At 49.6% G+C, this 12682-nt stretch overlaps 2 protein-coding genes across 2 annotated transcripts; one reads left to right on the top strand and one right to left on the bottom strand.

Annotated features, from left to right (window-relative positions):
* Positions 1–269: 269 nt before the first annotated feature.
* LOC128270292 (endoplasmic reticulum metallopeptidase 1-like) lies at positions 270–3109 on the bottom strand. The gene is made up of 4 exons (XM_053007693.1): positions 1679–3109; positions 1072–1602; positions 787–1001; positions 270–723 (listed from the first exon to the last, which is right to left on the bottom strand). The coding sequence occupies exons 1-4, from the start codon at positions 3107–3109 to the stop codon at positions 270–272; spliced, it is 2631 nt and encodes an 876-aa protein (XP_052863653.1).
* Positions 3110–4282: 1173 nt separating this feature from the next.
* Positions 4283–12600, top strand: LOC128273575 (RUN and FYVE domain-containing protein 2-like). The gene is made up of 9 exons (XM_053011570.1): positions 4283–4554; positions 5194–5773; positions 8353–8786; positions 8876–9126; positions 9200–9458; positions 9551–9691; positions 10707–10804; positions 11760–11976; positions 12050–12600. The coding sequence occupies exons 2-9, from the start codon at positions 5212–5214 to the stop codon at positions 12452–12454; spliced, it is 2367 nt and encodes a 788-aa protein (XP_052867530.1). The 5' UTR covers positions 4283–4554; positions 5194–5211; the 3' UTR covers positions 12455–12600.
* The last annotated feature ends 82 nt before the right edge of the window (positions 12601–12682 follow it).

Raw genomic sequence — 12682 nt, 5'->3', positions numbered from 1 at the left:
AGGAATCGCTCGTAGGAACACCTATCAGTAAATCTCCTTCGTTGGCTTCGATCAGAGAAGGATTAACGCGGCGGGAGAGCTGGTCCTCTCTCGCCCCTACCGTCAGCCCTTCGGCTGAGGACGATGATCGGAAGAAGAAACATCCCGGTAAGTGCGTTTCAATATTTATAAATAACGGTTGATTGTCTTTGCGCCCCTAAACATACGTGCAAATACGTACTGTAATTAGAGTGGCACTTGAATGAGCACACTGGCGGAACTACATTGGGCTAGAGCGGGAAAACACTGATAACCGCGACCGATGGTACAACGTGTGCCCAAGGCGGAAACTCTGCCAGGAGCTGCTCGAAATCGCGCGTGTGCATATGGTGGTACTCCCAGAATTTGGTCGTCACCACAATGTCCACCAGTTCACCCTTGCGCTTCGGCTGATCGTACTGCAAATCGAGTGTCACGTTCCACGTTTTGCCCGGCAAGCCGTGCGTGATGGAAACGAAGTGTGCCTCCCGGCCCGCGAACGTGGCCGGAGGAGGTACGTGGTCCAGCAGTGACCATCCAATGAGCTTCACACCTGCTTTCGGTCCAACCATAACCGACGACTGTATACTAGCGTCCATGGCGAACGATAGCCGCTGTCTGTTGGAGCCTAGCTCCTCCGTGCCGAGATACGCCATGGTGACCATGTTATCGTAGAGAGGCTCAGGTCCTGGCAGCCAGTAGTTGCTGGTGACGAAAGTAAGTTTTTTGTTAATCTCTCGCACAATGGCGCAATGGTGGTGTTCTCACTTGAATCGCATCTGATGCCACAACGAATGGAAAGGTAGCGCGCAAAAGAGTTCGGCGTCGCAAGAACTCATCTTCCGCATCGGTGTTAGTGTTTCTCCCGGGCCCACCAGTTGCTCGATTGTTCGTTTTGTGTTTCGGTCCATTTCCTGGAAAAAGTAGCCCGAATCGGCCCTTTTGTAAAGACCGATTTCGTCGTGGAAAACGCGGAAAGTGTGCTGCGGGAAGAATGTTTTGAATTAGCACCGGGTCTGGAATGTAGCACCGGGTCGCGATTGGGCTGCTTACGGTAACATAGTGTCGCTGGGGGGTTGGCGCCGACGGTGCTGTGCTCTCATCGCGGTACGGAAACCCGAGGGGGCTAAGGCACGCCACTAAAACGGTGACGACGATGATCGCCGACAGTTTGGCCGTGAAGCTCATCATACTTCGAAGCTGGGCGATCAGTGGTAGTAAATAGCTGCAGCAAAGGAGCGTTCCGGCCGCTGCCAGGAGACTGATAAACACATCCGGATTGCGTGACCCTCCGAAGCGGCCCGTGATCGGTACGAACAGCTCGATAAGGACATTGTAGAAATTGGTTGTCCATAGCAGAGCGGGCAGCTGGAAGGCCACATGCACGTAAATCCAGCTACGGGCCGTTCGACCATTGCCAAACACTGCGTTGACCGTGGAGGAAGCCAGCGAGCACAGAAGAAGCACCATGGTTATGTAGGCACTGCGGTAGCCGGCCAGCGTGGCGCAAACGGTGACGATAGCCCAGAACATGGTGACACCCGCGATTCTCGCTTGCGTCATTTCACCGCGGGTCAGTTTGCTCTGCGGAGAAAGACCAGTAGAGGTTGTAGTTAATCTGCTTTGAAACACCAAGCAGGGACCAACATTCGTGTAGTACCTTGTCGTTGGAGTAGAAAGTGACCATAAACAGGTACACGAAACAGTGGGCCAGCAACGCCGGACAGCAGTACATTCCCACGATGAGGTAGGTGTTCGTGTACCAGCTCATGCTATTGCCCAGGAAGTCCAGCTGTCGGGCAATGGTGGTGCAGGAAACGAGACTAAAAACGGTCCCTAGAAAAGTGGCCACCAAACCGAACAATGTCTCACGAAGTGCGTCCGGCTTTCGATGGCCTCTTGCTAGCGCCAGCAGCGGAACTGCTACGGAAAGAATCGATACGGACAAGTTGATCACTCGGCTGGCCGCGACACTGTAGTGCACGAACAGTAACCCAACCAGGTCGAAAAATACCGTCTCTCCTTTAGACAACCGACCAAGGCCTGCCGCTAGCTCGTCGCCGTTCGCGAGCTCGCGGGTCAGTTGCAAAATATTGTCTCCGGTTCGCTGGAGTACCTCCAGGGACAGGAAGTCCATGGAATCGTACCGCGTGTGGTATCGGTATCCGTTGGCAATGTGCGCAAAGTCCATCCCCGGCACTTCGCCGTAATCGCGGAACATTCGAAAATCCGTATCGGAGGGTATTAGGCCGAGTTGGAAAATCTCTTCCCCAACTGCGTGCGCATATGGGTAGCGTATGGCCCGTGCGTACGCCTCAATCAACCACGGATGGTGCGGTCCGGCCTGAAAGAGCACTTCCTTGCCACCGGAACCGGATGATTCGAGGTTCAAAAAGGCTCGTACATCAACCGCCCACGGGTGCTGTGTGATAAATCCATGGGCGGCCTGCAACATCGTCTCCTCGGCACCGTTGAACAGAAACGTTATCGTGTGACGGGCGCGAACCGGGCGGCGCGATAAAACGCGCAACACTTCCAACATCACTGCGCAGCTTGCCCCGTCATCACTCGCTCCGGGGCTGCTAGCAACCGTGTCAAAGTGACAGTTCAGCAGCAGCGCCTGCGGTCCGTCGCCTACTAGCCGTGCCACGACGTTCTGCACGTTCCGGTACATGCTGGTCATCGATTGGTTCAGCATCACAGCGGCAAACGCCCCGGTTACCGTTTGCCGGTCCACTTCTAGCGCCTGGGCCGGGTGGCTCGTTGCGCCAATGGTCTGCAGCTCCTTGAGCAGGAACTCGTGCGCCAGCAGCTCGTTCGCCTGGCTTCCGGCCGGCTTCGGGCCGATGTCGTTCAACGTTTTCAGGCTAGCCCAGGCCCGTTCGGCAATGAATGCGTGCGGCGTTCGCTCCAGATCCGCGACGGTCAGCGCAGCCGGTAGTCGCGTGGACCAATAGCGTGTCAGTAGAGCGGACGCGATCACCAACAGCACGGCAACGTATGCTGCTCCGGGTCCGAGCTGGTGCAGATCCTTCACCCGCTGGCTGTTGTTCTCTTTGAAACGAACACGTTTCTCCGCGGGTTTGGCCATTGTAGAGCGATCCTTTCGTTTCTTGGCTGAAGTTGAAGACTGTCACTACCCTTCGATGCTAAGATGCAACTGAACGGGCAACGTTCACTGGTAGCGTAAAAGAAACACTTCCACCGGTCTTCGATAGCAGCTTTTATCATAATCGTCATAATTCGGTCGTACACCTTCTCTTATCATCACTGGCTGGGGCTCGCTCCTCCAGCATTTTGATTACTTCGACCAATAGCATTCGTGCGCGGATCGCCGGCGGTGCTCATGACCATCGGTTCGAATGTGAAACAACTTGGATTAATCGGCAAATCTTAGCAATCGTTAAAGATTCGGTAACTGTTTGCACAGCACTCTTTTCGTCGAAGTGGAACGCAAATGTCATGCCATTTCGCTTTGAAACTATTTTAAAGTCGTTTCTTTTATTTTATGCTTCAAAAAGGGATCCTGCAATCAATCAATGGGCTAAAGAGGTTGTTTCTCGTGCAAGTTTAATTTGTTAAAAACCAAAAAAATTGACTTATATCAGCTGTTGTCACTGAAGAAGAGCGAATCCTTCTTGATAAACAATGTAGCTGTTCGTATGCGTGCCAAGCACCCGCGCTATCGGGGCCATGTACATGTGAGGACGGAACGTGCACTAAATTGCACCTCTACTTAATTTCTTTTTTTGGCTTTACCCCTTTCGTTGCCTTCGTTTCTCCTTTCGGCACTGTGGTGAGTCATAGACGCATAACATAGAACTATCATAACGCATAGCACCGTACACTAGTGGCCTGTTGTAAACAAATGTTACGCCGCAGTGAAAGTGTGCGTGACTGGCCTCTTTCCTAGAGTGTGGCATCTGTGTTTTGTTTACCAACTAACGGCAATTTTGCGCTGATGCGCTTTGTGTGGAATGTATCTGTGGGCATGTGTTTGGCGACACACCGTCGTTCCTTGGGATCGCTATTGCGCATGCTCACGTCCGGTTTAGAAGAGCGCACCAACACATCGAGCCGGCGGCAGAGCAACCCGCCCGGAACAGGGCCAGAACCGAACTTACGCTCATTATCCCGTTCTCCCTGGACCCGTATCGACGGCGCAGCGTGGCGCGTGGCTGCAAGTTGTATGAAAAATCGATAACCTAAAGGAAAGTGAAGACGAACCGTGTGATCGACTTCGACTAAACTCGCCCGTGTTTGCCTTTTACCGAAAACCGGCCATTTATCCGCCTAAGGTGGCTCACCAAAGTTCACGAGCTGCGACGCAAATCTGGACCGAACGTTTGGGAAGAAAGTTGTCGCCATCTGTTTCACTCAATCCAAAGTGTCCACATGTCAAAGAAGTGTCTAGTTTCGCTGTCTAGTACCAGTAACCGCACTATACAATACGGAAGTCAGCCGGAAAAACAAAAGTAAATTTTCACGAACGATTCGCTGAGTCGCCGCGACAGCATCTCGTACAATCTTGTAATTGTAAGTAAAAGGGCGCTAGCCGCTTCCTTGTGAGACGGCTTCGTGATTCGGCTGCTGCGGGCTGACGTGGGAATATGTGAAGATGTGGTCAACGGTGTAATCATCGCCAAAAACAATGGAAAATGTGCGTATCCATCGTTTATTGTCGATGATCAAAGGCTGGTTATTATTAGAACGGATAGAGCCGTATCAACTAGAAAGTTTTGCGCTCATGATGGCGACGAGCCACGCTATCGCAAATTGCATGGCCTACTATTGATCCATAAAATGTAAATTTATATTTTTCACTCTTTTTCTGCGGTCTTTGGTTTTCTAACTACACAAATGGCCGTGCCCTGCTGGAACTGTTGGCAAACTGTTCCAACCTGTCTGTTTCATTTTTCGGTTATTTAAAATTCATTAAAATTCTCGGTCGTGCTACAGTCGCCCTACCTAGAGGATGCTGGCGTAACATTAGCAAGGTGGTGGCACCCAAATTATTTCGTCGTTTGATGGCGCGCAATTTTGGCACATTTTCCGTTTCCGTTTGGTCAGCCTTTCAACCGTTCTCCACAGCCTTTACGTAGCACTCACAGCGAGCCTCACTAAAAGGGTTGCCTGTCCTAAATGGCTGGCTAATGACCGATTTTCCGGTTTAAGGTAAAGCAGCATCCAAAGATGCGTGCACTAGGAATCGCTCAGCCCAACAACCATCACCAGACGGGCAGCGGCAGTACCACCACCGGGCACGGATCGGGAAACGGGAGCAACGGTAAGAACGGCAATGTGGATCTCGGACCATCCACCGGCACTCTGATTACGCTGCCCCGGGCCGTACCCGCCAGCCATCATACGGCGGGCGGCATTGGCGCGCCGCCCGGTGACGTCACGCATGCCGTCGCCATCCGCGGCGGAGCTGGTGGTGGCAACGTTGCCGGCGGTGGCAGTGTCAGCGATACTGCTGCCCAGGACACGATTTATTTGTGCAACTTTCGCGTCACCGTCGACGGCGAGTGGCTCTGTTTGAAGGAGCTGCAGGACCTCGATATCAAAGATGGCTCAGGGGGCGCAGGTCCGACCGGTGCCGGTGGTGGTACGACGAGCGGCACTGAAGCGATGGGCATCGGCGGAGGTGGCGGTAGCGGCGGTGGCGATTGCAACGCACTCAATAGTTTCGGTATAATTGAGAACGTAAAATGCGAGGAGAAGATTATCGAGCGCGATTGGGTTAACTACTACTGTAGGTGCTATTTATGGTCAAACTTTCTTTTGTACACTTGTATGTTATTACTTTAGTGATTTGTTCTCCGTTCTCCTGTTTACTGTTCTGCATTTTGTCGAACGTCTCCTACTCTCGTCTCGTTAAAGAGTTTCTGCTGTTTCCGTTTTATGTTTCCAAAAACATGTATCTTCTTGCAGTCAAAGCACTAACTCCTTTCACCTTATCCCCCCATTCGGGTCACTTATGTTTTGCATCGTTAAGATAGAAACATACCGGCTTTAAGAGGTTGGCACACCCGCGTTTTGAGGGATAATGGTAGCGACGTTTTTGTTTTGTTGCGTTTAGCGTAAAGGTTTTCTTTTCGGCCTTCAGCATCTAATAATAATAACTGGCCTTCCGTCTTACGACATGGCCTGACGAACAAATCCTCTCCAGTTAGCTCGGTCCCTGGCCGCCGCTCTCCAATCCCTGGGACACCGAGTGCCTTCAGCATCTACCTTTTCTTTATTTCGTATGAATTATATGTTTTTTATTATTTAGCAATCGTTAACACTGCATGCACTGCTGTATGTTGAGGATTTTTAAGACACCTCTACACTTTTGCATTAGATTCTGGTTTTGCGTTCTGATAGTGTCGTTGAATGACATTTCGGGCATCGTCTTTCAAGGAGTCTCATTTTGTTTGATCACGGGCTGGCCCATATATCATTATGGAATCTGTTGAAGATTTTCGCTCGATACAAGACAAACAACTGCAGGAACGAGTTTTCTTTTTCCTCTTGGGTTGTTTAGGAACGTATCCTGACGGTCCTGGTTGGGGTTCGCCGAATACGTCAGGGGAAATTGTCGCGTTTTCATCTGTGTAAGGAAGATCGCTTGACGGTGTCTTGTAGCCTTTAGTACGCGGAGTCTTCTCGGAAGCCTTGCTGAAGGAAAACTTGCCGAACGATAATTTCCGCAGATTCGCCAGTCCTAGAAGAATAGGTTTTGGAATTACCAATACGCATAAAGTTTAGCCAGTTAGAACAGTGTCTAGCTATAGAGCCAGATGACCCTACCGTCATTCTTTTTCTTCTGATGCGTTGCTGTTGTATCGTACAAAATCGTTGTTTCGGCATCTTCACCGACGTTGTCTAATAGTTTTCTTCGAGAACTTTGCCTTCGCTTGGCCAGACGATTTCTCGATATTATATCGCGATTTAGTCGCAATTTAGAAATCACATATACCACGAGTAGCGCAGCGATGCTGCAGCCGATCCAAATGGCCACCTTTCTAATAGTTGAGTATCCATCATCAGCGTCATTTTTTCCTTCCGCTTCCGTAAGGCCGTCAGCCTCATGCGAGCGGAGTTCCTTTACCGCAATGGATTTTTTTGTCATATTACGACCACTGTTGGGGATTCTCAAAATCCCTTCAAATGCCGGATAGATCAGGTTTGTTCCGTTAGCTAAAATGTGCTCAAAATTGTGGGATATCCATTGCGAAATTTGCATGTTGAACGCGTCCAGCGGCGGGCGTGCTGCCGTTTTAAGGCATTCGATCGCGGAGATGTAATACCGAAGAAATATGCGGCGAGCGCTAGGAGATCTAGGATTACGAATGTCGGCGGTGTGGTCGTGGAAGGGCAATGAAAGCGTCAACAGTTCATTGGTTTCCGGCTCCTGCTCGATCACGGGCAAAGAGGGTTCTGTTCCAAAGTGTTTGCACTCGTAAAGTTCACCTTCAAATTCTTCGCTCGTTAATGCCTTCATCCGATCGTAGAGGAGACTATGGTTCAGTTTCGGTTGTGTTGGAGAACGATCAGCATATGTCCCATAGCTTCTTAATATTCGTTTTACATCGTTAACAGTGGATAGATTGAGATAGCCTCCGTAGTACGAGTACTTCGTGATGGGCATCAAATAGTCGTTTAGATATGCATGCACCGTTGCCCCGAAAGCCTCTTGCAGTAGGCTGTATTTGTGGCTCTCCATGTGACTGTTAGTAGTTTCTAGTTCTAGTTGTGTCAGATATTTGATCTGCTTTTCCGTTTCTTGATCATCTAGTGGCACAAACGGTGACGTTCGGTTAGGCAACATTTTCTAAAACCAAAGTAAAATTGCGAATGTTTGTTTGATACGTCGCGAACCACTCAAATATTACCTCATAGATATTGCGAGCTTCTAGGACCGTTAAATCATCAGCCGTAAAGCAGGATCTTTGCAATGGTGTAGTGCGGTTGACCGAAAAAAATCTTTCACCATTCACGGCCAGTGGCAAAGTTTCACTGTTGGCTGCCGTTAGCTTCGCTATAGTGGCAACTATGAAGAATATCAAACCCGACTTAGAGGCCGTCCACTTGAACACCGTCGACATGAGTCCGCTCAAACCCAACCGGTTGTTTGGTGAAACTGTTTTGGAGAACTTTCGGAGACCATTCTTTGTTCTGTACCCCCCTCACCTAAGTTTACTAGCTATTCCACACGCAAGCCTACTGCGTTGCTCGTTAGAGTGTTCAGTTGAGTTGTAGCCTCGCATGTACCAATCGCTCGCCAGTGACGTTTACCCTGTGATTGGATCCGCGATCGCGTTTTCTCTCTCTCTGTTCGACTTCTAGCGCGAGATCCTGCCTCGATTGAGCGGAGCAATCTGGTGAAGATATGCAAACTGGTGGTCAAGGAGCTGCTGGAGCAATCGCTACGCTTTGGGCGGATGCTCGATTCTGATCATCTGCCATTGCAACACTTCTTTATCGTACTCGAACACGTCCTGCGCCATGGTCTGAAACCGAAAAAGGGCCTGCTGGGGCCGAAAAAGGAACTGTGGGACATACTGCAGAGCGTGGAGCGTTATTGTGTGGAAGCGCTGGACATAACGTCATCGGTGCGCGACTTGCCCACGGTTCGGACCCATATGGGGCGCGCCCGTGCGTGGCTTCGATTGGCGCTGATGCAAAAAAAGTTGGCCGACTACCTGCAGGTGTTGGTGGAACACCGGGACGATTCGTTGGCCGAGTATTACGAGCCCCACGCGTTGATGCTGAGCGACGAGGTAATATATGCGCGCTCGGTCCAGCCGTCGGTCAGATCCTTGATCCTTGGGGGGGGGTTTGCCCTCGTACCCTCACTCTCTCTCCCTAGATAATCATCATTGTGGGCATTCTGGTTGGGCTGAACGTCATCGATTGCAATCTGTGCGTGAAGGAAGAGGACCTGGACTCGCAGCAAGGTGTGATCGATTTTTCGCTCTACCTTCGCTCGAGTTCCCGCAACAGTCCGGACGAAGAAAACAATGGCGGGCTCGGGGGCGGTGTCGTCGATAGTGCCACCGGTGCCATGACCGCCGTGTTGGATCAGAAAAACTATATCGAGGAGCTGAACCGGCACCTAAAGTATGGATTTTTTTTATTCGTTGATTCCGAACGGTCCGAAGAAGACAAACCGACAATCTGTGCAATCTTGCAGTGCCACCGTAGCAAACCTGCAAGCGAAAGTGGAATCGCTCACGACGACGAACGCGCTGATGAAGGAGGATCTGGCGATTGCGCGAAACAGCTTGATGGCTTTGCAGGCGGAAAATTCGGCCCTCCGGAGAGCCTCCCAGCATGGGCATCCGATCGAGGACAAGACGAACGTGCTGGACCGCTTCGACCCGGAAATGGCGGAAACGTTGGCCGAGGAGCGAAAGAAGCGCCAAGAAGTGGAGAAAGAGTTGGATTTGCAAGTTAGTGGCGGCCGCACAAGCACGTGCGGTGCAGGAATCGATTCATTTGGCGCGAAGTTTTTGACGCAACGCAACCTATTGTCCTTGTGCAGGTCTCTATAAAGGCAGAAATCGAAATGGCCATGAAGTTGCTGGAGAAGGACATTCACGATAAGCAGGATACGATCGTTTCATTGCGGCGCCAGCTGGAGGATATCAAATCGATCAATCTGGACATGTACCGTAAGCTGCAGGTAATATGATAGCGTATTTATTACTGGCCCTCGAAAGGGCCTTTGGGAGAGGTTGAAAGCCGTTATCCGTGTTGCCCCAATTTGTCCGGTGTGTCGTCAATCGTTTTCAATCGTTCGCCTACACGCAGGAATGTGAAGTCGAGCTGACCCAGAAAGGTGAGATGGTGTCACGGTTGCAAATTAAGGCCTCACAAATCGGTCGGATTCTCGCCAATCTGGAGAAGAAAGGTGCCGAGTCGATGACGGACTCGCAATTCAGCACAATCAGTTCGTTGGGCGGTGGTGGTGGAGGGGTTTCGTCCCCGTTAGGAGGGGCGACCGGGATGGGTGGTGCGCCACCAACCAAAAGACCTCATCTTAAGATCAGCGCCATCCCGCCCTTCAATGCGAACAAACTGCGCAAATCGCCATCAGTCGGGGCTGGTACGGCTGTTGTTGGTACGGCCGGGAGTGCTTCTGCTAAGGTTGCGGTGGGTGACAGTGCGGGTAGCCAATCTTCCTCAGCCCAAGATGCAGCGAAACAACAGGAACAGCTGCAGAAACGGTTATCATCGCCACCGCAGGTCGACGACAACACCACCGGCAACATTCTGGTCAATCCGGACAGCGCAACGCAGTCGACAAGCGAGGACAAATTGCAAGCAAAATAATCACGATCAATGTGCGCTTCTTCCCTTCAGTTGATCAACGGAATGATCCTGGTGGAAGAGTTTTTCTCCGGAATATCAAAGCGGAAGACTGCTCCGATAAGGATAGGCTTAGCTGTTCCAAGGGCTATTTATTGCAAAGCGTAGTGGTTACGAATCTGCCTTTTGTGGTTTGCGTTAAACAGTGAGAGCCGGTGCCGAACATTTGGATTATTGACTAGGATCGCGCTGGCGAATGGAACATAGTTTTAATGCTAAGCATATGGGGCAATGAAAAGCATACGGCTCTGTAGCAGGACACATTTACGGGCGGGTTTGTTATTGCCAATTATTTACTGTACAAAAACACGTACGCATTATAATTGTAGGAGTGCGAAGCCTCTTTGAAGCACAAAACGGAGCTAATGTCGAGGATGGAAACGCAGCGCGCATCGATGGCAAATGCCATCACGCAGTTGGAGAAAAAGTATGCCACTATTTTAGTTTTCCGCCTTTTTTCCCAACTGCTATTAGGTTCTGTTGATCTCCGTAACCAGTTCAAATTGAGTTCTTGCCAAAGTAGCAAACAAATAACACTTATCGAGGATAAGGTGGGGGGGTTTCATTGCGATTTTTGAGGGAAGCCTTCATCAATCCACCGTATATTAACCATCTGCTAAACCGTTTAATAAACTTTTTAAAATCTTTTGACATCTGAAAGATACAAATGAGTGTCTCGGTGAACGTATTTTATTCAACTATATCGGAGGAAAATATAATTGTGCCGCTTTGATTGCCATGTACTAATATCGTTTGGTTGGAAAACGAAAACTATTCTCAAAGCTGATTCTCACAACTATGCTAATAAACATAACGAACGATGATTTTCCTGTACTGTGTGATGCTTTATAACAATAAAAGGCCGAACTATTGCGCCAATGTTTCGAAGAGTAGTTCTACTAAATCTTTGTCCCTAGCGCGTGGTTGCAAAATGTAACGATTTAATTTAATTGTTTCACCATCACATAGTGCAGTGTTGGGCGCAAGGAGTAAGTAAATAGATGACATTCCATCCGACATTTGAATCCAGTACGACCACCATCGTTCGTGGCATCGTTTTCTGGTGTTGTGTGCGCATGCGCATTAGTTGATCCGTTCGAAAAGAATGTTACATTTTAATCGCATTTTTATGGACCGTTTTTGGACCAGTTAACTGTTGGAACATGAGTGTAGGAGATTTCTGAGAGGTTACATTAATCGGCTAGGGTATTTAGGGGCAACCATGTAGGTTAATAAGTTAACGCCGGCAGTAAGAACTCAATTTGAAGTATGTATAATTTAATTGTATTCTTTCATATTCTTTGGCAATCATCACATTTACTTAAATACTTTTTACGAGCCCCACTAATGACCGCACTAATAACTCAATTCCTAATTGATAGATACAAGTCGGAAACGGTGAGCTTGAACGCACTGCAGGACTCATCTCAAGCCCTATCTTTACAAGTGGTCGCCAGCGAACAGAGGGCAGCCAGGGCGGAAGCTGATTTGCGTATCGAACGCGAATGGCGCTCAGCCATGCAGGAGAACGAAGTGAAGCATAAAGAGCTTATCAGCGAGATGCAGCTTCAGATGAAACAATTGACGGATGATTCGAAGGTATACTACAAATTTGATCGATCCATTCTAATGCAATGCGCTGTAGCAATTTGACATTATTTCGCACCATCAGCAACTCGGAAAGGCAAACACGGAACTAGAAAAACTGCGCAGCCAATGGGCAGAAGATCAACGCACCCTGGAAGAGCTCGGGGTGCAGCTAAGCGTGAACAAGTTGCAGATATCGGAGCTGAAAGAAAAGGTGACGGGAGGCCACCGGCCATCCGATGCTACCAGCGAAACTGATCCGGGCGGTGGCGGTTGGACTCCGGATAAGATCGTATCAAGGTGCACCGGGTGCGAAAAGGAGTTTAGCATGACACGGCGAAAACACCACTGTCGGAATTGTGGGAAAATCTTCTGTTCCAGCTGCTCGGAACATGTGGCAGCTTTGCCGGTAGCAAACGATCACCTGCCGGTAGGTGGTAAACCGGTTCGCGTTTGTGATCACTGTTGGGAGAAACTAACCGCAAAGTAATGATGTAGTATTCGGAACAATTTTATCGAGATATATTTTTATAACCAGTCGCGCCAAACCTAAACCGTTGCTACCCGAATGCCTTATGATGAGATGAAAGCAACGTTGTACATAGTTTACGAATATGAATGATATTAGTGACCACCGCTCGGGTTATTAGTAGTCGTCAAGAATATATTTAAATAAATGGAAAGTATTTTTGTTCGGTGTACATTCGCGCAGTGTATT

This window comes from Anopheles cruzii, chromosome 3 (assembly GCF_943734635.1).
Source record: "Anopheles cruzii chromosome 3, idAnoCruzAS_RS32_06, whole genome shotgun sequence".
Taxonomy (NCBI): domain Eukaryota; kingdom Metazoa; phylum Arthropoda; class Insecta; order Diptera; family Culicidae; genus Anopheles; species Anopheles cruzii.
This window is presented reverse-complemented; position numbering and strand designations above follow the sequence as displayed.